Source organism: Cephus cinctus, unplaced genomic scaffold (assembly GCF_000341935.2).
Source record: "Cephus cinctus unplaced genomic scaffold, Ccin1 Ccin1_scaffold0577, whole genome shotgun sequence".
NCBI classification, from domain to species: domain Eukaryota; kingdom Metazoa; phylum Arthropoda; class Insecta; order Hymenoptera; family Cephidae; genus Cephus; species Cephus cinctus.
The window spans coordinates 604,247-630,018 of NW_014333226.1; the positions used below are offsets into that span (position 1 = coordinate 604,247).

General features: G+C 40.3%; 4 protein-coding genes and 1 long non-coding RNA gene across 13 annotated transcripts in view; 3 read left to right on the forward strand and 2 right to left on the reverse strand.

Annotated features, from left to right (window-relative positions):
- Positions 1–244: 244 nt before the first annotated feature.
- On the forward strand, positions 245–7,692 carry LOC107268657 (putative U5 small nuclear ribonucleoprotein 200 kDa helicase). The gene is made up of 6 exons (XM_015741651.2): positions 245–367; positions 591–754; positions 831–1,350; positions 1,438–1,684; positions 1,784–2,111; positions 2,218–7,692. Exons 1-6 carry the CDS (start codon positions 323–325, stop codon positions 7,316–7,318), a joined length of 6,405 nt encoding a protein of 2,134 aa, XP_015597137.1. The 5' UTR covers positions 245–322; the 3' UTR covers positions 7,319–7,692.
- Positions 7,564–14,443, reverse strand: LOC107268663. 6 transcript variants are annotated; one of them, XM_025085955.1, is made up of 5 exons: positions 14,302–14,329; positions 13,657–13,675; positions 11,686–12,332; positions 10,511–10,933; positions 7,564–10,183 (listed from the first exon to the last, which is right to left on the reverse strand). In XM_025085955.1, exons 3-5 carry the CDS (start codon positions 11,961–11,963, stop codon positions 9,889–9,891), a joined length of 996 nt encoding a protein of 331 aa, XP_024941723.1. In that variant the 5' UTR covers positions 11,964–12,332; positions 13,657–13,675; positions 14,302–14,329; the 3' UTR covers positions 7,564–9,888. The 6 variants fall into 6 exon arrangements, with proteins under 6 accessions (XP_024941723.1, XP_015597146.1, XP_015597148.1 ...); XM_015741660.2 differs by lacking the exon at positions 13,657–13,675 and having other exon boundaries at positions 14,302–14,443; XM_015741662.2 differs by lacking the exons at positions 13,657–13,675; positions 14,302–14,329 and adding an exon at positions 14,117–14,251.
- LOC112494498 lies at positions 14,390–16,101 on the forward strand. Its single transcript, XR_003059984.1, has 3 exons — positions 14,390–14,493; positions 14,614–14,939; positions 15,109–16,101. It is a non-coding gene; the product is annotated as an uncharacterized LOC112494498 (long non-coding RNA).
- A 434-nt stretch (positions 16,102–16,535) lies between these two features.
- Positions 16,536–25,772, forward strand: part of LOC107268683 (janus kinase and microtubule-interacting protein 3) — a 43,127-nt gene continuing 33,890 nt past the window's right edge. For all 3 annotated transcript variants that reach the window (XM_015741706.2, XM_025085962.1, XM_015741707.2), the window contains exons 1-3: positions 16,536–16,691; positions 20,161–21,247; positions 22,285–22,552. In XM_015741706.2, coding sequence (XP_015597192.1) covers positions 20,166–21,247; positions 22,285–22,552 — 1,350 coding nt within the window. In that variant the 5' untranslated portion in view covers positions 16,536–16,691; positions 20,161–20,165. The remainder of the gene's footprint in view (positions 16,692–20,160; positions 21,248–22,284; positions 22,553–25,772) is intronic.
- LOC112494502 lies at positions 22,560–25,548 on the reverse strand. Of its 2 annotated transcripts, none has more exons than XM_025085968.1 (2): positions 24,060–25,548; positions 22,560–23,957 (listed from the first exon to the last, which is right to left on the reverse strand). In XM_025085968.1, the coding sequence occupies exons 1-2, from the start codon at positions 24,076–24,078 to the stop codon at positions 23,437–23,439; spliced, it is 540 nt and encodes a 179-aa protein (XP_024941736.1). In that variant the 5' UTR covers positions 24,079–25,548; the 3' UTR covers positions 22,560–23,436. Both variants share the same exon structure in this region; 1 of them encodes a protein (XP_024941736.1).

Sequence of the window (25,772 nt, forward strand, 5' to 3'; positions counted from 1 at the left end):
CAAACATTTAATGCTTTATTCAATTATTCAGGCGAAATATTTATCCACTAACCCACCTATTCCCCGAAGTTTGAACGTTTAACTATATCCTAACGTTGTCTAATCAGTCTTACCCTAAACTAATGTAAATTCACATATAATAAACTACAATAAGATATCATTCGTACTTAATTCTTTTTCATCTCTTCAAAACTGGATAAAATTTGGATTAAAAGGTCATTTGTGTCCAATTGGGTCTTGCGCAGCTGCCCCCTTTCCCACCATTTGAATTCATGAACGGAAGGTAGGCAGTACCCATGACAGTTTTTACGACGCCGCAACTATGGCGGATGCTGCAGCGAGACAGCTCCAGTACGAGTATAAAGCGGTAATTATAAGAAAATATATTAAATTATTTTAAAAAAAAGTTGTGCTGACATTTTCTGATTCTCCACTTCAATTGTTATCCTATTTGTACGAAAATTGGATACATTTATGCCGTATGTTCAGTTTGTTTTCATACGTTTCCAAACGTTTAGGTTAACAAATTGTATTAGTTCAAAATGTTCTCGTATTTCGAAGATTCTATTTCATGAATATTGTATTTACAGAATTCCAATCTCGTTTTACAAGCTGACGTTCGGTTAATAGAAAGACGTAGCAGAGATGAAGCCACAGGTGAGGTTATGTCCCTTGTGGGCAAACTTGATGGTACTCGCATGGGTGACAGAGCACAACGTACTAAACCGGGAAAAGCTGAAGAGCGTAAAGTAAAGTATGTACATACCTTCTCATTTATTATAATAACTGTTTTTGACGTGCAGTACTTATGTAATAATCATATTATACAGGCGTCAGAAACGTGATGAAGCACAATATGATTTTGCACGAATGAAGGGAGCAACATTGCTTTCCGAGGGTGTTGATGAAATGGTTGGAATTGTATATCGTCCAAAGACTCAAGAAACACGTCAAACATATGAAGTATTATTGAGTTTTATTCAAGAAGCATTGGGTGATCAACCAAGAGATATTCTTTGTGGTGCTGCTGATGAGGTCTTGGCTGTATTGAAAAATGACAGACTCAAAGAAAAGGAAAAGAAAAAAGAAACTGAACTTTTGCTTGGATCATTGGCAGAAGAGAGATTTGCATTATTAGTGAATTTAGGAAAGAAAATAACAGACTTTGGAAGCGATGAAAAGAGTACCACTAATGAGGAAAATATTGACGAAACCTATGGGATCAATGTTCAGTTTGAGGAAAGTAGTGAGGAAGACGATGAAGATGTTTATGGAGAAGTAAGAGATAATGATGATGATGGTGATGAAGGTGAAGAAGCTAATGATGACAGAGCCATTCATGCTGAAAATGTGAGTAGATTGATTTATAGATAGAATTAAAAACACTTGTAAATATTGCTTTCTTCTTTAACATAACATAATAAATATTTTCTCCAGCTTGGTGGTGCCGAGGAAATGAAAAAAGAAAAAACTTTGCACCCATTGGATATTGATGCATATTGGCTTCAGCGAAGGCTGAGTAGAATATATGATGATGCTATGGTTTCACAAGCAAGAGCTGCTGAAGTATTAGCTGTTTTGAGGGATGCTGGAGATGATCGAGATTGTGAAAATCAACTTGTGCTCTTGTTGGGTTATGATTGCTTTGATTTCATCAAACAACTTAAAAAATATAGGCACATGAGTGAGTAAAAATTTAGTAATATATATTCGTTTAATTATTCCTAATATTCCTATAAATATTGAATTTTTACGTTTCTTATTATTAATAATTTTTTAATAGTTGCATATTGTACAATGTTGGCGTCGTCTCAATCGGAATCCGAACGTCAAAAGATACGTAATAAAATGAACGATGATCCCGCACTTGCCAAGATCTTACGTCAACTGGATACTGGCAAGGGTGACGATGAGAATGATGATACGATGGAAGCCAGAGCTCAACGTAAAAGGAGAGAAGAAAATGAAGATCAAGGTGGACCTGGTGGGCAAGTTCAGGGTACTAGGAACCTAATCGATTTGGAAGATTTAGTATTTGCGCAAGGAAGTCATTTTATGGCTAATAAACGATGTCAGCTACCAGATGGTAGTTTCAGAAAACAACGAAAAGGGTGTGTGTTGATACTTTCAAAAACAATCATGTATTTCTGTTCTTTTGCAAATAATATAGTTCACAGTAATCTCTTTTTTAATACTTTTGTTTTGTTCCTATGTTAGATACGAGGAAGTTCACGTTCCTGCCTTAAAACCAAAGCCATTTACTGAGAACGAGAAATTGCTTCCTATTGAGCAACTACCGAAATACGTCCAGCCTGCCTTTGAGGGCTTCAAGACACTAAACAGGATTCAGAGTCGCTTGCACCATACAGCTTTGGAGAGCGATGAAAATCTTCTACTCTGCGCACCTACAGGTGCTGGTAAAACAAATGTTGCTTTGTTATGTATGATGCGTGAGATTGGCAAACACATAAACGCCGACGGTACTATTAACGCCGACGAGTTTAAAATAATCTACGTCGCCCCAATGCGTTCATTGGTACAAGAGATGGTCGGTAATTTCGGCAAGAGGCTGGCGTCGTACAATTTGACCGTATCCGAGTTGACTGGTGATCACCAGTTGACCCGAGAACAAATAGCAGCAACCCAAGTAATTGTCTGCACTCCTGAGAAGTGGGATATCATTACAAGAAAAGGTGGAGAGAAGACATTCACGTCGCTCGTTCGGCTAGTGATAATCGACGAAATTCATCTTTTACACGACGAAAGAGGTCCAGTCTTAGAGGCGTTGGTTGCCAGGACGATTAGGAATATCGAAACTACTCAAGAAGATGTGCGACTGGTTGGCCTGTCCGCTACTTTGCCAAATTACCCAGATGTAGCAGCGTTTTTACGAATTAAACCGGAGACAGGACTATTCTATTTCGACAACAGTTTCAGACCGGTCGCCCTGGAGCAACAATACATTGGTGTAACTGAGAAGAAAGCCCTCAAACGTTTCCAAGTAATGAATGAGATTGTGTACGAAAAGACAATGGAACACGCTGGCAGAAATCAAGTTCTGGTGTTTGTGCATTCGCGAAAGGAAACTGGAAAGACTGCACGAGCAATCCGCGATATGTGCTTGGAGAAAGATACACTGGGTCAGTTTCTAAGGGAAGGTTCCGCATCGATGGAAGTCCTGAGAACAGAAGCTGAACAAGTAAAGAATCAAGAACTCAAGGATTTACTTCCTTATGGATTCGCTATTCATCACGCCGGGATGACGAGAGTTGACAGAACTCTAGTTGAAGATTTATTTGCCGACAGGCATATACAAGTTCTGGTGTCCACGGCTACTCTGGCTTGGGGTGTTAATTTACCAGCTCATACAGTTATAATTAAAGGAACGCAGGTTTACAATCCTGAAAAAGGTAGATGGGTTGAACTTGGTGCTTTGGATGTTCTGCAAATGTTAGGACGTGCTGGTCGGCCTCAATACGACACCAAAGGCGAGGGTATTCTTATAACAAATCACAGTGAATTACAGTACTATTTGTCACTCCTTAATCAACAACTTCCTATCGAGTCACAATTAATTACCAAAATGTCTGACATGTTGAATGCTGAGGTTGTTCTTGGTACCATTCAGAACATCAGAGACGCTGTCACTTGGCTCGGTTATACTTATCTCTACATCAGAATGCTACGGTGTCCCACTCTGTATGGAATAAGTCATGACAAGCTTAAGGAGGATCCTCTCCTGGAAATGCACAGGGCGGACTGTATTCATTCTGCGGCTGTTGCATTGGATCGCAGTGGTTTAATTAAATACGACAGGAAGTCAGGAAATTTCCAGGCTACAGAATTGGGAAGGATTGCTTCTCATTATTACTGCACCCACGAAACTATGTCGACATACAATCAACTGTTGAAAAGAACTTTGAGCGAGATAGAACTATTCAGGGTGTTTTCGCTGTCGAGTGAGTTCAAGAATATCAACGTCCGCGAGGAAGAGAAATTAGAATTGCAGAAACTCATGGAGAGAGTGCCGATTCCGATAAAGGAAAGCATTGAAGAACCAAGTGCTAAGGTTAACGTGCTTTTACAAGCATATATCTCGCAACTGAAGCTAGAAGGTTTTGCGTTAATGTCAGACATGGTTTTCGTGACTCAGTCAGCATCTCGATTGATGAGAGCAATCTTCGAAATTGTGTTGTTCCGCGGTTGGGCTCAGTTAGCAGATAAGTGTTTATCATTGTGCAAGATGATAGATCGAAGAATGTGGCAGTCCATGTCTCCACTGAGACAATTCAGAAAGATGCCAGAAGAAATTGTTAAGAAAATCGAAAAGAAGAACTTCCCTTGGGAGCGTCTCTATGACCTGGGGCCCAATGAGATCGGTGAATTGATTCGAGTACCAAAATTAGGAAAAACAATTTACAAGTATATCCACCAGTTTCCTAAATTGGAATTGTCGACGCATATTCAACCTATCACCAGATCTACTCTTCGCGTTGAACTCACCATCACACCTGACTTTCAGTGGGACGAAAAGATTCACGGTGCATCCGAAGCTTTTTGGATACTAGTCGAGGACGTTGATTCTGAAGTGATACTGCATCATGAGTTCTTCTTGCTAAAAGCCAAATACGCGAGTGATGAACATCTTATTAAGTTTTTCGTACCAGTCTTTGAACCATTACCACCACAGTATTTCCTGAGAGTAGTGTCAGACAGATGGATTGGCGCTGAGACTCAACTTCCAGTAAGTTTTCGGCATTTGATTTTGCCAGAGAAGAATCTCCCGCCGACTGAGTTATTGGACCTACAACCTTTGCCCATCACAGCTTTGCGGAATTCTAAGTTCGAGAATTTATACGTTGACAAGTTCCCACAGTTCAATCCAATTCAAACGCAAGTATTTAATGCGGTGTATAATTCCGATGACAACGTATTTATCGGGGCTCCCACGGGATCCGGTAAGACTACTATTGCAGAGTTTGCTGTTCTGCGTTTATTAACACAGAATTCTGAAGGTCGTTGCGTCTATATGGTCAGTAAAGAAGCCTTGGCAGAATTGGTTTATGCGGATTGGCTTGTTAAATTCAATCAACAACTTGGTCGCAAAGTCGTTCTTTTGACTGGAGAAACCGGAACGGATTTGAAGCTTCTGGCTAAAGGACAGATTATCATTACAACAGCAGACAAATGGGACGTACTTTCTCGTAGATGGAAACAAAGAAAAAATGTACAAAATATTCAACTCTTTATTGTGGATGAGTTACAGCTGATAGGCGGTGAAGAGGGACCAGTACTGGAAGTTGCGTGCTCCAGAGCAAGATACATCTCTTCTCAATTGGATAAACCAACCAGGATAGTAGCACTCTCAGCTTCATTGGCAGATGCCAAAGATGCATCACAGTGGCTAGGTGCTCCGGCAGCAGCAACCTTTAACTTTCATCCTTCCGTTAGGCCCATCCCGTTGGAACTTCACGTCCAGGGTGTAAATATTACTCACAATGCATCAAGACTATCCGCCATGGCGAAACCAGTGTACAATGCTATATTGCGTCATGCACCCCATAAACCAGCCATAGTCTTTGTACCTACTAGAAGACAGGCACGGCTGACAGCCATCGACTTGCTCACATTCACAGCTGCGGAAGGGCAGCCATCTAAATTTTTCCATGCCGAAGAAGCTGATATTAAACCATTTTTGGATAGAATGAGCGACAAAACTCTGAAGGAGACTTTATCACAAGGCGTTGCTTACCTTCATGAAGGTCTATCGGCCGATGATCGTCATCTCGTTGAACAGTTATTTGACAGCGGTGCTATACAAGTGGCAGTGGCTACGCGAGATCTCTGCTGGGGATTGTCAATTAGTTCTCATCTTGTTATTGTCATGGATACTCAGTGTTATAACGGGAAAACGCACGCTTACGAGGATTATCCTATAACCGATGTTTTGCAAATGGTCTCGCGCGCTAATAGACCCCTGGAAGACGACGACGCTAAATGTGTCTTACTTTGTCAGAGTTCGAAGAAGGACTTCTTTAAAAAGTTTCTAAACGAACCATTACCCGTCGAAAGTCACTTGGATCATAGACTGCATGATCACTTCAATGCAGAGATTGTAACAAAAACTATAGAGAACAAGCAAGACGCCGTTGATTATTTGACCTGGACCTTCTTGTATCGAAGATTAACTCAAAATCCAAATTATTATGGTCTACAGGGTGTGACACACAGACACCTGTCAGACCACTTATCCGAATTGGTCGAGAGTACTCTAAGTGATTTGGAACAAGCCAAATGCGTCGCTGTTGAAGATGAAATGGACACACTGCCGCTAAATCTTGGCATGATAGCCGCGTACTACTATATTAATTATGCCACTATAGAATTATTCAGTTTATCTCTAAATAACAAAACAAAGATCAGAGGTCTGCTGGAGATCATCTCAGCTGCTGCTGAGTACGAGAACGTTCCTGTAAGACAGCGAGAAGAAAATTTGCTGAGAAGTTTAGCAGCCAGATTACCACATGCTCCACAAGTCAACAGAATGGCTGATCCACACGTGAAGGCACAGCTATTACTGCAAGCTCATTTATCAAGGATTCAACTGGGTCCTGAACTACAGAAGGATACAGAACTTGTTCTCGGAAAGGCCGTACGCCTGATTCAAGCTTGCGTCGATGTCCTCAGCTCATCCGGTTGGTTGGCACCAGCTGTTGCTGCCATGGAACTGGCTCAAATGGTCACACAAGCCATGTGGTCTAAGGATTCGTACTTGAAGCAATTACCACACTTCGCAGGGGACACTATAAAACGCTGTACAGACAAAGGAGTGGAAACTGTCTTTGATGTCATGGAATTGGAGGATGATGACAGGAATAGGCTTCTACAATTGACAGATTCGCAAATGGCTGACGTTGCCAAATTCTGCAATCGTTATCCTAATATTGAAATGTCTTATGAAGTTCAAGATAAAGATAAGCTGCGCAGTGGTGGTACAGTTAACGTTGTCGTTCAATTGGAAAGAGAGGATGAAGTGACAGGACCGGTGGTTGCGCCATTCTTCCCACAGAAGAGAGAAGAGGGTTGGTGGGTCGTCATCGGAGACCCCAAGACAAATTCTTTGTTATCTATCAAAAGGTTAACTCTTCAACAAAAGGCCAAAGTTAAGTTAGATTTTGTTGCCCCTGCGCCAGGTCAACATTCCTATACTTTGTACTTCATGAGCGACGCTTACCTGGGATGCGATCAAGAGTACAAATTTACCATCAACGTCGGAGAATACGAATCAGATGCTAGTTCGGGTTCAGAGTCCGATTAAATAAATTGTTTGATTCCTACATTTTTTATAAATTTGAATCACCTGCTGCTTTCGTTCAGGAGCACATTATCAAGTCACGCTGTAATTACCTGAATTGCGACATCCTTCAGTTGTTCTATTCGATTCCATAAATGTCTCTTTTAATTGGATTCCCAGGAGAGTTCTAAAACTTGTTCGCTCTAGAAAAGAAAAATTGTGGGCGTGGTGAGTTTATTTTTCACACTATAGAAAACGTACACGATATATATCCTCTGTATTTTTTATTAGGACTTAACTGCTAATGTAAGGTATCCGTTAACAAAGAGTTGTAAGTATTGATGTCCGTGATTGTAATACTGAAATGAAAAAAAAAAATATTAAAAATAAGAAAACTACTTGTGTCTTTTATTCAGTTTGAAAAACTTTAAGGTTAACACGGTAGTCCAATAATTCAATTATCTTGTAACGATGATTTTCATGTATCAATAACAACACGGAAGTATTGTTATTGAAACAAACTGTGATAGCTGTACCTATATCAATTATTAAATTGTTAATCGTTTACGCATTAACATTTAAGGCTCTGATAGGAACACGCATTACGATTTGAATGTTATGTTTTATACAATAATTAACATGTATACAGGGTGTCTTGAGGATTGCAAAGAATTAATAACAATCGCATGGTAACATCGATATATTACAGATGGGTGCTAAACGCGTTCACAAAAGTGTCAATGTGCCGTAACAAAGTACAAAGTTCAGTAATCCTTTAAAATCCTATTTTTTTCTTTATTTACGTTAGAATCATTATCTGTAGGAAGATACGTGAATTGAATAAGGATCTAAGAAAATTACCAAAAGATCCCCGAGACACCATTTCTCTGTCGTAGATGAGTCCACGTAAGATTTTCATTTTTTAAATTATTCTCGTCAATAAGCTTCATGTCGAAGTGAAAAAAGTATAAATAATTATATCAGAGACAAGTTACAATTTTTTTTACCAACAACCTGAATAATGCCGTAATTTTTTTCAATATTTTGTCATCTCTGGAGTAAGATATATGCGCAGACATAATTGTACGCTTTGCAACGCGTAACTTATGTAACAATGTCACTTATACGTTACTTAAAAAGAGATTGGATATGCTCAATGGAAAGATATATTTTAATGTCACTGGACGAGAAGGGACGGATGCCTCTCAATCTGTTTTAAAATCAGACGAACTTAATTCGTATCAATTCTTAGCACCTCCAAACATTGATTTTTCTTTAAATAATTCTCTAAAGTGTTAATTAATATATATTATATCTATATAGTGTATAGCTATCTCGAGTACATCATCTAAGGTACGAACAATGAACACCTAATCGGAAATTGCTCACTCGTTATCATTCGTACGTAATACGCATCTTTGAAGCCTGTACGTGTAGACCGGTGCTGTAGAACTCTGTTACGAATAAAAGATAACTGACTCGCTCTAAGATGAGGTACGCGTACTGATAATACAAATATAATCTGTACTTATAAAACTTTATCGTAAACAAATTTCACGATAAACGTAACGATCTATGGTGCAAGTTCTCTGATAAGAATTATACACTTGATATTATACTTGGCACACTCCATTTCCGTTTGGGACGAGGCTGGCAAAAGGTTTCTCACGATCATTTAGATAAATTGGAGACTTTTACACGGGTGCACTGTTACGCATTCACACTCGGTACATACATGTATACATGATGCATTCGCACTAACGGACATGTACGAGATCTCAGCTTAAAAATACGATTTAATCGTGGAAAAACGTGGGACTACCAGCCACCATTTAATAACCTAGATTCATCTAGATCTGAATATATTTACATGTACGAAGCACAAAAACCTTCTATGCGTAATCTTCGACTAATATTAATGATAAATAATGATTCAATGACTTCCTGTAGCTGATGGTTGTACACTCAGTTAATAGAGCCTACTTTCCTGTAGCTCGCGCCGTTACTCCCCCTTTTACTCGTCAACTATGTTTATTGTCGATGTGATTGGAAATTTCTTCTAATTGAAAATTAATGCCTTTATCTTCTCGGTTGCTGATTTTTTAAATTTATAATTAAGCTTTCTATTATGAAGGAACAGTACGAGACCGGTTTTATCCATGAAAGTTGATATCTTGAGGAAAAACGACGATGGCCATTCCGTGACACGATAAATGATTGAAGCTTTGTTGGAGCTTATATTAAAGAAGAAAGAAAATGTCGCGGTACTCATTGAGCGTTCAATAAAATTCTTTCATTTATCTAGTGGTCTCTTTGTTTATAGGTGAATATCAGGCTAATGGAAATCTTGAAGAGTTGTAACAGGTATAAAATGTAATTCTATGTAACTCCGATAAGACGATATGGTGTTTACGAAGGATCTGCGACGCGAAAGCTTCCGTTGTTGAATTGTGCATTATCTAAACAGTGGAAATTAGACGGAGACTCTGAAGCCCTCGTGCTTCGCTATATCTCTGCTGTTTTTTCTTCTTCAATTTTCACAGGAAACGAGAACTAGTTCCATCGGATCTCCATCAGGATCCTGAGGCGATGTTTTACTGAAGACTGTCGACGGCCGTGTCGTCCAGAGTATGAAGCCAATTAAAGATCATCATGTTCCTTTCGTATTTAGATAACTGTTTTCCCCGTTCTCTCTCGACGTCTCTAACCGTTAGAGGAAGATTTCTTCCCTTTCGACCAGAAACCGAGGAACCGGAAGTAGGTGGTGCTCCAGGTACTGCCAGAGTCGTTCCTGGACTCGTTTGTGCTGCTGACGCTGCCGCTTCAAGTCTGTCCAGATTGAATTCACTCTGGGATAGGCGTTCGAGTGCTCTGTACGTGGTCAGCAATCTGTCGAAAGAGATATTCTTATATTTCTTCATCCTATTTTATTTTTCTATTTAGCTTGCCGATCTCTCACAGCAGCTTTCTATTGGTTCGGTTACGATCGACAATCGGAGCAAATCAATTTCACTTCACGGTGAATCTTAGGATCGACCTTGACGATATTTATTCACGCGATCTCTTCCGGCTTTCCAAATGGACAGATCCAAAATATTGTACCTATTCAAAGCTATGATACTTATGCAATACTCTTCCGTATCTACAGCAGCAAGATGCCACGTTATACGAGTCTGTTGTTACTACTGTAAGATTTAATAAAAAATGATAACTAACCTTCGACGAATGTAATTCTGCCGAACCTTCTTGTTGACTGATCTGACCAGGTCGGCGGCGGTAAAGGGAATCGGTGGTGGATGTGGTGTCACTAGTGGTTGTTGAGTAGCACCACCATGAGGACTAGGTAATTGAGAAGTACTGGCGATATCCCCCACTGCAACCCAGGTACTACAGGATCTCGAGGCGTGATCTAGTCTTGCCTGTTCCAGAAGAAGACCATTCCTATGAGCGCAATCTAGGGCTAGTGCTGAAACAGCTGATCGGAGACCTCGAGGCCCAGAGGCGTCTGGACTTGGTAATTGAGACACGTCACTGGTACTGAAACTCTTTTGCAGTCCCAATGCAGAAGACAGAGCGCCGCAGCTGCGGATCAGTTCTGTTTCCTCCTCGAACCACAGTATTTCCGGAATGTCAGCTGACCTAATGGCAAAGAATTATCTTATTAATTAATTATCACCTCGCAATTACGTCCATAAACTTTAGCATATTATCCTGACAGTGTAATCTATTATCATTTGTATACTCAGTACACGATCCAGTTTACGAGTACAAAATTGATCGCCGGCATTGATATCAAGCATATTACAATTATTTTCAGAACTAAATTAGTCCCCTTAATTACAATGGCAATTGACACTTTGAGTCATGACAAACTCCCTTAATGAATAGACCATCGTTATATAATGTATGGTATACATATACGTATCCATCCAGACACTGTATTTACCGAAACGTACAAGCCGCAAGGCTCGATACGTGCTCCGGCAGTTTTAACGATCGCACGTCACTAATAAACTGAATTTCCTGAACCAAGAACGTAGCTAACGAAAAATATCGACGATTAGATTACGTATTCGAAATTCTCTGCGAATTCTTACTGAATTCTAAATCTTACATTTCTATTGCACTATCAATACGGAACGACCAATCGATCGAGACTGTTCTTCATCGTACGATTTTAAAACTTGTATTCTCCGAAGGATACTAAAAGAAAAATAATAACATTAGCCACGTGTAGCTGTTAATCTTATCACTAATTGCACATTGAATTCGATTGAGCCATCCGTGACAAATGATCCACGATGATAATACAGTCGTACCTAACACTATGTTTCACTGATTAGTCATTTCGTCATAACTTCCTGTTTTTATACTTATTGTATGTTTATTACCTATTGCCTTGAATCTGACGATTATCCGGATTGGGGGATGGTCCACGACCTGCTAGTTGCATATCACTGTAAGATTTAAAGGCAACTAATCGGTTTCCACTTTTCACGTCACTTGTGATCGAGGAAACGCTAAATAACGACAAATCGGTAGTAACGCTCTCGTGACTCGGTGAACGTAGCATTCGGCATGCGATCTGAACAACAGGCGTCTGCACCGTCGGCAAAGTGTTCGTAGACGGTGGCACTGGTGACGCCGACTTAGCTTCGGTTTCGGACATTTTGACAAAACTAAACTTCCTTTTTATGTTAATTAATTAGTATCACTTTTTAATTTACACCATTATTTATACGTTATTATTTGCGTACGGTTTAAATGGTGTACTTATTTCATGGTTGATTTTAATGTACAGTCAATGGTAATATTTACGCGATTACTTTACGATTTCATTGCTCCCTCATTTAGGGCGAGATGCTCATCGTTTACACATGATTGTACAGAATTTTCGAGTTGATTATTCACTTTCTTGTTAACGTCTTCGAATGTGTATTCATATTTTCAAGTCGAAGTTTTTCGTTGTAATAACTTTCCAGGGTTGCCGTTCCTTTCCTAGGCAATGGCGGTGAGGGGTGGCGGGCTGCTTAATATCCTGTAAGAACGGAGGACGAGGAATTAATAAGCCACGCGTAATAATACTCAATGAAAATCGAGGTCGTAACGTCACGCTGATCAAGCCTTGATGGGAAGTTTTAATGAAATTGCTGTTACGATCATTTGAATGATATTACCTGGATTTAAATGCTATTTTATTCCCATTGACATCGCAGAGCCTCGATACATTTAGCAATTAAAATGCGGAACCGAAATAATGAGAAAAAACATTAAAAGATCCCTTTATGTAATTAAAGACTTTGCACTTTCTAAAGTAAAAGACCGTCGATGAAAGACGGCTTTGAATTTTTAATAGACTTTCATACAGAATACTAATGTACCGCATATATATAATAATATTCTCAGCGCTCGGGTGTTGTTTTAATTAAATTTAAGTTAATGAATGGAAAAACAATTGACATTGTTCCAATTTACATAAATTTCAAATCGAGTTACTTTGGCTCGTAGTAATCCCAGATGATTTGTGGTGTCCGAAAGTCGTGATCAAATCGCCCAATAGTACAGAAAATTGTCTTTAGAACATGTTCAGGATGACTTTTGAATATACGTGTTATCCTGGATTATTCTCAAATCGCTCGTATGTCATATACAGTGATACTATGTCACAGCTGAAGTTGGATATATGTATAATTATGCAAGTTCCAAGTATCCACAGGCATTCTTCTTTCCGTTTATTTTTTATGTATTTTATTTGAACGAAGCCCGCCACTTGTCGCTCGTATCGACAGACGTTAACGGCCTCTTTCGTGTACTTGTAAATTCCCATATGGTTGAACGCTCCGGATATAAGTAGAACCAGATATGTTTTGACGCACGACAATACACAAGAGACTACGGTGGCCTAGACGCCTGGACCTGTCCTCTCGTCAATGCCAGGGCTATTCTTCCTTACTGTCTATGGTATGACTCTCTAGCACTCGCCCTTCTTCTCCCTAACCTCTATTCGCTCTATGTTACCGTCTGGTCAGACAAGTCCGGAGTTATCTAATGGTAAGTCTGCCACCGTATAAGTACAACTGACATTCGCGTGCTAGCGGCCCATCCGTAGCACCATGTCACAGTGCCGTATCTAGAATGGGAGCTCTACTCGGGAGCAATAGCTCTAAATGACTAGGGAAAAAACGAGGCTCATTCGTGCGAAGTAAAAGGGAGAAAGCGAGAGGCGGAACCCTCATAAAATGTTTTTGAGCGTTCCTGGTCCTTGCGGTTCGAGTATGAATGGAGGATAAAAATCCGGCATAACCAGAGTTCTACGGTATTATTAACCTAGTGTGTTATTTAACAATCAACCCATGACTCACTGTGAAATGACTGAAGTATCTATTATGTCACTGAGGTTTGGTAACTTTAATCTTTTCAAATAATTTACTGGCGAGGCCGTACGTAATACTGCACACGTTGTTCGCAAGGTCTGTTCTCGTTATCTATACTTTCTGCACTTTTCAAAAAGTACAAATTCTTATTGGATGACATTTTAAAGTGACCAATGAGAATCTGCACTTTTTCAAAAGTGTAGGTAACGAGAACAAACCTATTGTAATATGGCATATTATTCGAATTAAATAGGATATCTTCTTGTCAAATTTATATATATTTAGTCTGCACAGTATTGCATGTAAAGAATACATGCATGTAAATGTTTATTTGTTTCTGTTGATTGTATTCTGCAAAATTACACTCTGTTGCATTTATTAATAGAGATGCGAGAAACATTTGTCATATCTTGTATTCGTAGAAGACAGAAAAAATGTTTTTTCTTACTTTAAATTTCTTTCTAATTACCGTAACTGCCCATTTTCCAAGCAAACTATTTTCAATGGTTTGTTTATAATAGACATCCAACTCCTTTTACACGATTGCACTTCTCCACAGGTTATGATTACTGTGCGCTCACGCACATGAAACTAGTGATGTTTAATTGACTGAGGAAGCACGAATCCACCTACCTCAGAACAGAGAAACAGTCGTCGATAGAAGTTACTCCACGTACCGCACACGCACTACGAATGATACGAGGTGCCGTGTCCGAGATGAATGGCGATGGTTTCCGGTGAGCTGCCTGTGCCGGGTTGCTTACTGCACAGGCGTCGATCGATAGGGGTGAGAGAGGTCGTCGCGACGCTACTGATTTCGCCAGGGTGAGTTACTCCTACGAGAAGCAGCATTCTGTCCATCTACCCTCAAAGTTACAACAAGAACTCTTAATGACGCTATCGATGCTGTGCATAGGTATTTAGCATAAATATTTTTTTACCCAGATGTACCAGCTGAGCAGAATATCATCGTTCGAAAATCTTCACTGTCCACATACATACATACTGAATCGGACAGCTCGACTTTTCGTAGTCTGCGTTCGTAAATTATACAGTGTTTGTTCTCAGCTGTATGAAAAATCGATCCGAGTCCAAAGGAAGATCTCGAGTACCGTTCGTCTTGGTAGGCGGAACGGGGTGGAAAAATTGTTAATTGCCCAGCTTGGGGTATAGGAACTTTCATAAATTACTAGGCGACCACGTCCAGCAAGGAGCATTAGGTCAAGTTTCCATGCCGCTGGCGCTCAAAGAGTACTGGGGGCAGAGAACAGGTAAGTTCAGAGCGAAGGGGCATAAAGACTAAAGAAAAAGAAAACTATATTTTTCCTAGTTGTCAAAGTGAACCTAATCAACCACTGTTACATTTATGCATCCTTCTGAAATGGGCAACTGCCACGAGTCCTTTGGCTAAGCCGATCAACGCGGATTAACGCGATTTAGGTTAGGTTACCTGATGGCGCTTCGATTTAACTACAAGCATGAAATGAAGAGCGGGGAAAGAACACCACTTCTCTAACGTGCTCACGACGTGCGGGTTCAACTTAAAACTGGGACATACCACTTCACCAAGAGGCTGAGTGGTGTCCCGCTGACAAGGTGATTGCACCGCTTTAATGCGCTACGATACGGCACGTCAAGATAGTCCCTGCATTACGAAACGGACTGTCCGGCATTCAGGTAAACTAGGAATATTTTCAACTAAAACTACTTTTCTTGTGCCAAGTATAGACCTTCATGAATATCAGACCAGAAGCGTATCGATCCCATTGTTCACTGAGGTCAAAGTGTACCAGAGTACATAACGGGCTATGGTAACCGAGCATATCCATACAGTACGGTATATATACGACTTTGAAAAAAGTTCCTGGTAAGCTGGTGCTACCAGTAGCTGGTATTCAACATACCCCGAGGTACATCAACCCTGGTCATACATCTCTATCACAAGAAGAATCTCCAGTGAATTCGTTTAAAGAATAGAAACTTGGCTGTTGATTGGAAGCTTAAGGAAAGCCAGAATATTAATAGTGTGTAATGTTCGCTCGTGCTAATGCGTATTTTCCCTCGGGTTAGCGTGCACGACGTAATATGCGATCTAGGCGTACACGCACCTTCCTCGGCCACATGCGAGCTTTAACACAGAAGAAACTTTATAGCTCTATGTGCAATCTCAACTCTTGTCAAGTGTTCTCGAGGTTACTTTACGCTAGGTACGATCGATCGTACGAGTATACTCCGCTTATTTCTTTTTTGCTGTAGGGCAGTATCTTCCGTTTCCGATATTCTGTCCAGACAGTAGCCACACGTATCTCACCCAAAGAATGCTCCTACACCCAATACGGCATCAATCTAACGGCTGAAAGGTATCAATTTACCTAGTGTACGAAGAGGAGGTTATGCCATGATGAAAGGCACGATATATTGGTTTATTCAACATACATCATACGTATATATATATATATATATATATATATATATATATATATATATATATATATATATATATATATATATATATATATATATATATATATATATATATATATATATATATATATATATATATATATATATATATATATCATTTCGCGTATAAAAATGATTACGTATCGGAATGAATTAATTTTCGTTTTCCATGTAATACAAATTTCACTTTCTATGTTCTGCGCTGGCAAAAATTATTTTTATACGACTGTACAACGTGAAGAAGTTTAGTTAAAACTGCTCGATGGTAGTTGGCACGAATTTATTCACTTAGTTGATGCGTATAGAACATAGAAATAGGCACATACGTGTATATTCGCAGTAAGCGGGTGCGTGGGCGCCACATACGTGATCTGGTGTACGAAAGTGTGAGAGAAGAAGAGGATGTGTCTGCTGGCAGTTTGCGTTTAGTTTGGACTTTAGTTAGTGACGGTGTCTCTCACGAGGAGGACCTGCTGCCGGAGATCGATTCGATTTACGCGCGAGAACGATTGTTTACGTCGCGAGACCGACAGATTTATTCAATTGTCATTACGAGAACGGTAAGTGTCATGGGAGGGCTCGCTAGGATTCTTATTCGTTATGTGACGTTAATGGGTACGAAGATAATTTTATGGAAGGTTATCGATGCTGTATTGTAAGTTGTGATGATTTTTTAGATCCTGGCTTTCATATATTAATAGAACAGACACCATTCGTATTATTCAGTCTATGCATAAATAACGATCCAAATGATTGTACCGTTGTAAGTTTTTACCACTTGTATTTGCTACTAACGAATTAAAGCACTTGGACACGAACGTAAGTTGCAGAAGTTTGTCCAGTCTTTCAACTCGAAATTCATTTATTTTGCATGTATAATGCTACTTTCAGTTTCTGTATGATCGAGAATGGAAAATTTGATGGCTGTAGTTTCCAATGTATTGGCAGATACTCATGAAAGATACGGAGAGCTGAGGTTGTCGTGTATATGAATGCGTATCGAATCAGATATACATAGGTACCAGGGTATTCAGCCCAAATGCACCAGGCGAGTGTGGTTTTGTTATATGAATCCGATGGAGGCGCCAGCTTTTCAGGTGACACGTTTGGACTGAATAACCCGGTATGTGAATCCTTATTGATCCATTATCGATTCGGAAGACTTCAGAGTCTCAAATGTCTGAGTACAGATGTTGGGAACATCTTCTATTTTCATGCCGGCTTGTCATCCCTATATTCAGACGGCGTTTATACATCCGCGTCAACAACCGTGTCGCTTTGCTCTCGTGGTCTTTTCGGTAGATGGATGAATGCAGCACCAGCATATATTTCTGATGACATAACCGTGATGCTTGCGTTGGAGTTCTTATCTAGGGAAGGAATGAGCATAGATGGGTCTCTCTTTCATGCGTACACTTTGTATATAGACGTCGCCGTCCTTTATTTAGAGTCGAGGGACGTCTCGTCCGAGCGTCGCGAAATAACGTACGCTCGGACGCGGATCATCTGCGTTGAATAATATTTCAGTGGACGTGTATTTTGTCTTTTTTCTCCTTTTTTTCTCTTTAGATCTCCGGTCGCCATGCGACGACTTGGAAACTTGCCACAGGGTTCCGGATGACGCATACCGTGTTATATTTCGAAAGGTCATCGCTGCCAATCGAATTCTCACCTGATAATTTTGCTTGACAATAATTATCATTACCTGCCGTTTACAAAGATATCGGGTGTTTATAATACATATTATCTTGTAGGTGTCTTTGGCACGGTTGCAAAACGCTGAGGTGTCATCCTCGTTCTCCTGTTTCGATTTCCATAAATCAAGACGCGATGAAGTCTCGATTATTTTCTCGTTAGAGCCAGCAGTTGGTAAACCGTGTACCACGACCCACGCCATCTTACATCGATCTTGACCGACATTGCTGTTTTCTTGATGCAACCATCACCATATTCATTTTCCTCTGAAACGATTCTCTTGAGATGGAGAGTACTACAATTATCTTGTGTCTTGGAGAGACAAATTTGAATCGGAAGACTATTAGGAGCACCAGCGTAATCGATTCGTGAGATACCCGAATTATATACAGAAATATCGATCTTGTCTCTGAGTATACTTTTTTTGCTTGCGCACGTTCATAATCATGCCGATTGAAAAACACCCACGTTAAGAGCCGTCGGTATTGGTCAAGAGCTAACAGCTTTTTTGGTTCTTTATATATATTATACAATCCGTAATTCTTTTGCATTAACGGGCTATTCTCGAGACTGTTGTTTTTCAGGAAAGATTCGTTGAGAAAAAAAAAAGAAGACGCATTTTTTATTATAGCTAATGAAAAATAGTCTCCAGTCATCACGTTATTCCAGTCTCGTGTAGAAAGGATGAAAACGAAGGGAGATACAAACATTTCCATTCGGTATAACTCAAGAGACTCCAGTAACCTCGTGGTGCATGAATGTACTCGTATATAAAAATTGCTCGATTTTCAAGCACGAAAGTTGGGAACCATCGGAGGGCGCGGCTAACAGGCCACGGCTATGAATAGCGTTGCGATGCCGACATGAAGTCAGCCACCGCGACGCTCGGGTGCTTAATGTCGCAAAGTCACACGGGGTCGGGCTCACCTGGACCTTCGAATAGTTGACCGTCCATCCCTTTTTATTTTTCTTTAATTACATTCTTTGTCAAATTTATAAATTAGTTCACAGATCGTTTTGGGTTTACGGTATCGACGAGTTCACCATCTGCTACCAAAGGTCCATGACGTTTGGACTAATAGCTCCTTCATAAATTTCGCGCGGATCCTCATGGCGCAGGTTATTTATAATCTGCCGAGGTCGTATCAAAGGGTGGCCTATTTTTCTCCGTCAGTTCTTTCTAGACGAAACAGTTGCTCTCCATAAATCAGCATTGCCGAAACTTTTCCGTTGCTGCTGGAACGAGGAAGGAATCGACCAAGTGGAAGATGGTCGACGTTCTGATAGGCATGACGAATTGAATTCTCCTTTTTCTTCATCCAGTATAGGAGACTTGTAAATTAGATTCGCTCTCTTTTAAGCATCCACCCGTCCATAAAACGATTGAATAATGTCCCCTGTGAGCACTACTTAGTAATGATTTTTTTTACGATGTGCAATGAGGCGAATGAAGACACCGACCAGGTCCATTCATCTCGGATCAATTAAATTATCTTTACGAACACGCGTATCCCATTTCTAAAGCACGCGTCACGTGTATGTCTATACGTATGTATATTTACCGTTTACGCGTAGGACCTTGTGAAACTGAACTTATTTCCCCGAAGAATCACAAACCAAATGGCGTCATTTCCGTATCGGTGTCGTTACGAAAGCCGAGACTAAGAAAGCATATTGAAACGAGAGCAAAACGAACCAAAGGCATGTCTACTTTCCCACGTCCTCCGGTGTAACTGGCGCTGCAAACATTCAACTATTCCTTGTCGGACGGTCTCAGTTGACTTTGCGGAAGTCTAACGCTCGAGCGATTAGCATTAAAGTAATCTTTTTTTACTGTTTTACAAGAACCAATTACGCATCTTTGAGAATCTTGTGTTTATCGGGACGTGGCTGTTGTTGCTGAATTTTTTATATTAAGAAGCTCTTGCAACATTACGTCAATCGTGTATCATTTATATTTACCTTGTTTGCATTCCTTGGAAATTTCATACGCACTGCAGTGGTTATTGGTTTCACGTCTGTAGAGACGTTAGTGGCCACGTAATCGTGTGCAGTGATTTAACTGTGATACTTTTTAATTGATAAAGTTATTTTTGTTGAGTTCGAGGAACCGGTTGCCATCTACGTTTTTCTTGCATTGGGATTAAGTGTTTACACAGACGGATTGGTCAGAGTGATTTTTAACGGTCCTATTAGTCATGGTACGTTTATAGTAGTAGGAAAGTCAGGTCTAGTGGGAAGACATTTGAATACAGTTATCTATAGATCATGATGGATCTTCGCTTGTGAGGAGTTTATTAATGATAGCTTTTGGTATTGTGCTTTTTTTCACAGAGACGATGATGAACCCCTCAGCGGGAGACACCGTCAACCCAACGAAGACGAGTTTAACGACTGGGGAGACTCCTGATGGAGGTAATCGCCGTCCTCCAGCCCGGACTGAATCGAACCCCGTGGCTAGGAAACGACAGCTGGAACCTCTGTCCACGAAAACGGAGATCCCCACGAAGACCCCGCGACATGGTGAACATCCCCAGGACAATGCTAGAAGCAATAAGCAAGTGGCACGGATGTCCCAGGTAGGGAATGGGAACCCCATGCGAATACGAGGTGGTTCCTCCCTGGCGACGACGTTGGTCCCAAGTTCCCATGTCGAAAAACCCACCATTGATTCTCCTATGAGAGCTCCGTCCGCTCCGATGGAGCCTCCATTGGATGATGATCGACTGAATATACCGAAGAGTAGCGAACCACAGACTTCGGATGATCCTGGAGTATCTTCATTGTCTAAAGACAATGATAAGACACGTGGGTTAGAATGCCCGACTTCTTCCGACTCTCAAGAAACTAGCACTAGAATAAAAATAAAGGAGCAAAATGTCCAAGATAACGATACTCCAAAGTCTCTGAAGAGGCCACCCGAAGACTTAGGATCTAATGCTAAGATACAACGAAAAGAAGACCCTGTGGTCCAAGTATCAATTAAGATTATTGAATCTCAAGAAACTTCCAGGACTGTACCCAAGGTAACGTCGATTCCTGTCACAACCCGTGACCCACAAATTGACCAAGAAGTCTCAAAAGACGAAAGTGATATCGAACTGAGACAAGTTCCTCAGGATGAGTTGAGGAGTGAAGAAGTCAGAGTGACAAAGAAGCCACCGATATATCCGGAGGGACCTCAGAAACGTGCTGCCAGGACCGTTAGGCGTGACGATGCTGCTCGACTTCGAAAAACAATACAGTGGCTCGAGGAAGGTGCACGTAGGATGCGAGAGGATCTTGCGGCTACAAGAGCTGAGCTTCACGAGGAGAGAAAAGCTGCCAGGATGGCGAGGAGGGAATTGGACACTGCGGTGAGGGAAGCTCGAAATATGGAGGCTGCCAAACACCAGCAGATTATTTCTGAGCTGAAAATCAGGTAAGCACAGGAATGGATCATAGGCTTGTGTCTTTCGGTATTTTCCGTAATTGAACCATTCGGCCGATGGCAAAAATCAGTCGGTGCCATTGGATGAAATTTAATAACCGCAACCGTGGTTCAGTTACGGATTGTACCCTTTGCTACGTGCATTTCAAGTATTTTTAATCGCTTCTTGAAAAACTGTTGGTGCTTTTTGCTTGATTACTCTCTGGCCTGTGTGTGTGTGTGTGTGTATATATATAGTATATATATATACAGCGTACTCTGTATCGTGGAACGCTATTATCAACCAATAGCGAACCAGACAGCTAGGATAGTCTTGCTAGCAACTCAATTTGCTCTCGCGTAATGCAGTTTGCGGCACTTCAGGCGCATTTTCGCCGATCGATATTGCATTTCTTAGAACTTCTCTTACCATCCTGTCACTTTTTGCTCAAGAAAGATCAGCATTTTTAACTTGTCACATTCCTCAATGCTATTATTTTAGATGGGACGTACGCATCGGGTCTGCTGTACTGTTTAGTTCTGATTTGGTTCGCTGTTCTTACTGGATTTATTATGCATGGATATTATTATTTAAAAAAGTAATATATGAACGTACCTGTATACTATGTGGAATAATGTATAACTGATTAGGTTGATTTTACATGACGCAATTCGACAGTAATTGAAAGAATAATGCATTGTGCTACTTTGTATTGAATTATTTATAGATATGGTGAAAATAATGTAATAGCAAAAGTAATTGAAACATTTTTATTTGCTAGAAATAAAATATCGGAAACTCATAAATTCGTTCAAAAAACCGTTTTTGAAAAACAAAAAAATTTATTGTCGGCACCTCAAACATTGGTTCATCACACGTGACTTATCTATGACTATTGCCACAATATAGTTCTAATTTTAGTTTTATCCGTTTTAGTGCTATTCTACGAATTAATACGGGACAGTAAACATTGCACAAGATGTTTTACTGTCCCTGTAGCTATTCACACGCAATTGTCTAACTTCTAAAGTGACATTCCTTTATACAGACTTTCTCAGTCACCTTCACGACTTCCGTCGGACGCGACGTCGTCGTCCACGAAGGCTGAACTATTGAAAGAGGAAAATCATCGGCGAGAGCTTTCAGCCACGAAGAAACGTCTGGCCGAAGCTGAATCCACAATACAGAAGTTAAAATCGAATTCGTTGAATCCGAAAGAATCTGGAAAGCGCAGAAAACTCGTCGACGGACGTCCCTTGGAGGTCGAGGTTCAGAATCTGCGGGCAGCCAATAAGAGACTGGAGGAAAAGTTAAGCGTGAGTAGGATTGAATTCGATCCAGTCCTATAGTCCTGTATTCAGTGGGCGTAAAAGGTTCCTTGGAAATTAGAGATGCACATGAAGTCTAGATATTTCCAGTAACGACAGCGCACAATAACAAGACCAGGGCGTCGATCGCACGGTCTCCGTTACTGAACCACAATAGAGTCCAATTATATTATCGAACGCCTGTAGTGCCACCAATCAGAAGTTACTTTGTTCTATGAATAACAGTCGATGCAATAATTTCACTTTTACGTAATTAACGTAATGGTTGTATCTAGATAAATATATAGATTACTATCGATCAATTTATAGATACAGTAGAGGTTAGTATTTTGTAAAACATTGATGGTTTGAATTTTTACAATTTCCTCGCAACTTTTCTTCAGGATATCAATTCCTCTGACATTTCCGTGAAACTCTCTAGAAAGTGGCTTCCTTCCTGGAAATGTCTTTAGCCCAGTATCGTTAACTAGCGGCAGTCCGGGCAGACTCTGCAGATTGGTAGAAAACGAACGGCTCTCAATCGCACACATTGAGTGGCACGCTCTGGGCACAGTCTTTTTTTTTCATTAACAGTGTAGCATTAAGCCAGAGGCCTTATGCACGATTTGCATTATTCTGCTCGCTCAGACGGCTTTGACGGCGAGTAATGAAAGTCTTGTTTTCCTCGGCATGGTGAAGTGGACTGGAATATTGCCCCACTGGAGCAAGAATATTGCACTGTCTATCGAATTGGAATGCATTCCAGGACGGATGCCATACTGGAGGTAGACTACTAGCTCCTTGTGTACATTCCAAGTACGAGACCAATTATTGAGAAAAAGGCATTTGATTTAGACTCGCGGAACACGTGCATTGACATTCACGTGACTGGTTCAATGTATAAAACTTCTTTTACTTTTAGAATTAAAATAAACAATCTCTCCTAAGAAGACCAGTGTGCTCATAGTAAGACCGATTATGAGAAAAGAGAAAACAATTGCACTGTGCTCCATTGACAATTGCACGGCATTCTGCCCTTTCAAATGCTTTCGACTCTCTTCGACAAACGATATAGAATTCCAATGAACTTCAAGACCAGCTGATTTGATCTGCAAGATAAGCTGATTGACACGTTCGAGATATGGGGAACCGTAGTTCACGGCGAAGCTTTCGAGGGTCGGTAAAACATTGATGTTCATTTGATGAAAGTAAGGAACACCCGTTGGACTTCTGTGCTCTCGTTTCTGCTGCAGCCGCTTTGCGTCATCACGTGAAATTGCATAAGCTTCGCTATTGTCATTCATTTTCAACTTTTTCGCCACTTCGTACATACTCCTGGGATTGTATTTTCTATATAGACCAGCTGACAGGTCTTCCTCGTCCTCCAAGCTTATGTACTTTATATGACGAAACACTTCAAAGGGAATGGTAATGTTCAAATTACTTTTCACCAAGGTGGCCATGTCGTTTATGTCCGGTTCGTACAAGGTTACGGTAAATACAAAGTTCATACTACCTTGGAACGTGTGCTTCATGACTATCCCAAGCACGGCTATGTATATGAAGAAGCATTTATCGTAGAAGGTGCTCAGGTCTTTTCTTAGCAAGATCGAAAGACTCACTACGGAGAAGATGTCGCCACCTACAAGCCGTTTTCCCCGTCGTCGAATGTGCAACCAGATAGCACCACTTGCTATTACTCCTCCCAAGCACAATAACCAGGTGGAGTGATGTCATGGCTGCAGAAGAACTTTTAATCGGGATATCGCACCGGACTTTGGTACCATCAGGATTATCTTAGAATCCGTGTGTGGATACGTATGCTGATAATATGGATTATTCGTATGGACGAAAGTGCTCACGAATAATATATCGGTCATGTTTAATTTAAAGATGTGCAGGAAGTCTGACTGATGGCTCAACTGACTCAACGAGTTAGAGGGTGTCTGTTGCCATGGCACTGCAATAATGCTCGCGTTCAACTTATTAATAATTATCTGCATATACTGCTCTTCGATATTTGACGATTTGTACCTCATCCTGGAGTTTCTGACATTTGGACCGGTCACTTTCACAGGGTATCCGTGTAATTGAAGAATATTTTTGAAAACTCTCCCGTTGGTTAATTCAGCTTCGTCAAGGGAAACCACTCGATTCTTAAATAAATCGCATTTGTATAATTTAATATCAACTGTCAGAATCTGAACCAGCACAGCTCTTGCCGCCTTGTACTTTCGCATAATGTTGCACGCTGCTTGGGAAATGTTCGCTGAAGTAATTTCAGTGATTATGTGAAATTTTACATTAGAATTCCAAAAATGACAGGACGTCCAACCTCGTATAATTTTTTCAAAAGTATACAGTTCGTCCAGAAAAATAATGAGTCCTTGAACTTGTTCCTCCCACTTGACAAAGGTACTATTTTTTGCTATCAGTTTGGGTATGTAAAATTGTTTATGAGGCAAAATATCATTAAACAGTTTGGAATTATTTCCTTGTATACCAATTATGTTATGAGTATCCCTATAGTATACTGCCATAAGTTTATGGATCGCTCTATAAATTTTATCGTTTCCCGTTTCAATCACAGGTATCTTGTAGGCCATTGTCACATGTAGCAGAAGAAAGAAGTTGTATTTTTTAAACAAGTTTTTCATACTTTCCACGTATAAATGTCACACTGTAGAACACAACTGGTTCACGGGCCACTGATCTTCCGTGTAACGTGTAATTCCGATGCGTCGTTTGAACTTATACCGAAATTCCATTAGGGTATGTAAGACGCCATTTTTCGTTTTCCAGGAGCGGAGCACTTACTGTTAGACTGTCCGCACTTTAAGTCCATTTATGGCGCATAATAAACTTCTCCCTTTTGACGGGCCGTATTATTACGGTTATGCGAATTCGCGGCCGTTATGAAAATTGTATAAGAGACGATTTTCTTTAACACGACCATTACGCTTCTACTTAAATCACAAAGTAGATGTAGGTTTATATACGATAGAAAGAAACCTAGTTATAGATCTCATATGAATTTTAAGGTCATAGCCAAGCCATGAATTCTTTGGTCGAATGAATATCCATCATGACTCGCGGTCATATAATTAAATTACATTTAATTTACATGTAACATTTGGTTAAGTCAATAACAATCGTTATATTACTTCTTGGGACGCTGCTTGGTTCCAAAATATTTTATATATAATATTTTCAATATTGTATTATTATA

What these genes read in the sequence shown, in the direction of transcription:
- LOC107268657 (XM_015741651.2), top strand. Translation starts at nt 323, where the DNA reads ATGGCGGATGCTGCAGCGAGACAGCTCCAGTACGAGTATAAAGCG. An exon ending in TCCAGTACGAGTATAAAGCG is followed by an intron (nt 368 to 590) that starts GTAATTATAAGA and finishes TTGTATTTACAG; the next exon opens with AATTCCAATCTCGTTTTACA. An exon ending in TAAAAAATATAGGCACATGA is followed by an intron (nt 1,685 to 1,783) that starts GTGAGTAAAAAT and finishes ATTTTTTAATAG; the next exon opens with TTGCATATTGTACAATGTTG.
- LOC107268663 (XM_015741660.2), bottom strand. Translation starts at nt 11,963, where the DNA reads ATGTCCGAAACCGAAGCTAAGTCGGCGTCACCAGTGCCACCGTCTACG. An exon ending in CGTCAGATTCAAGGCAATAG is followed by an intron (nt 10,934 to 11,685) that starts GTAATAAACATA and finishes CTTTGCCATTAG; the next exon opens with GTCAGCTGACATTCCGGAAA. An exon ending in CAGAATTACATTCGTCGAAG is followed by an intron (nt 10,184 to 10,510) that starts GTTAGTTATCAT and finishes CTCTTTCGACAG; the next exon opens with ATTGCTGACCACGTACAGAG.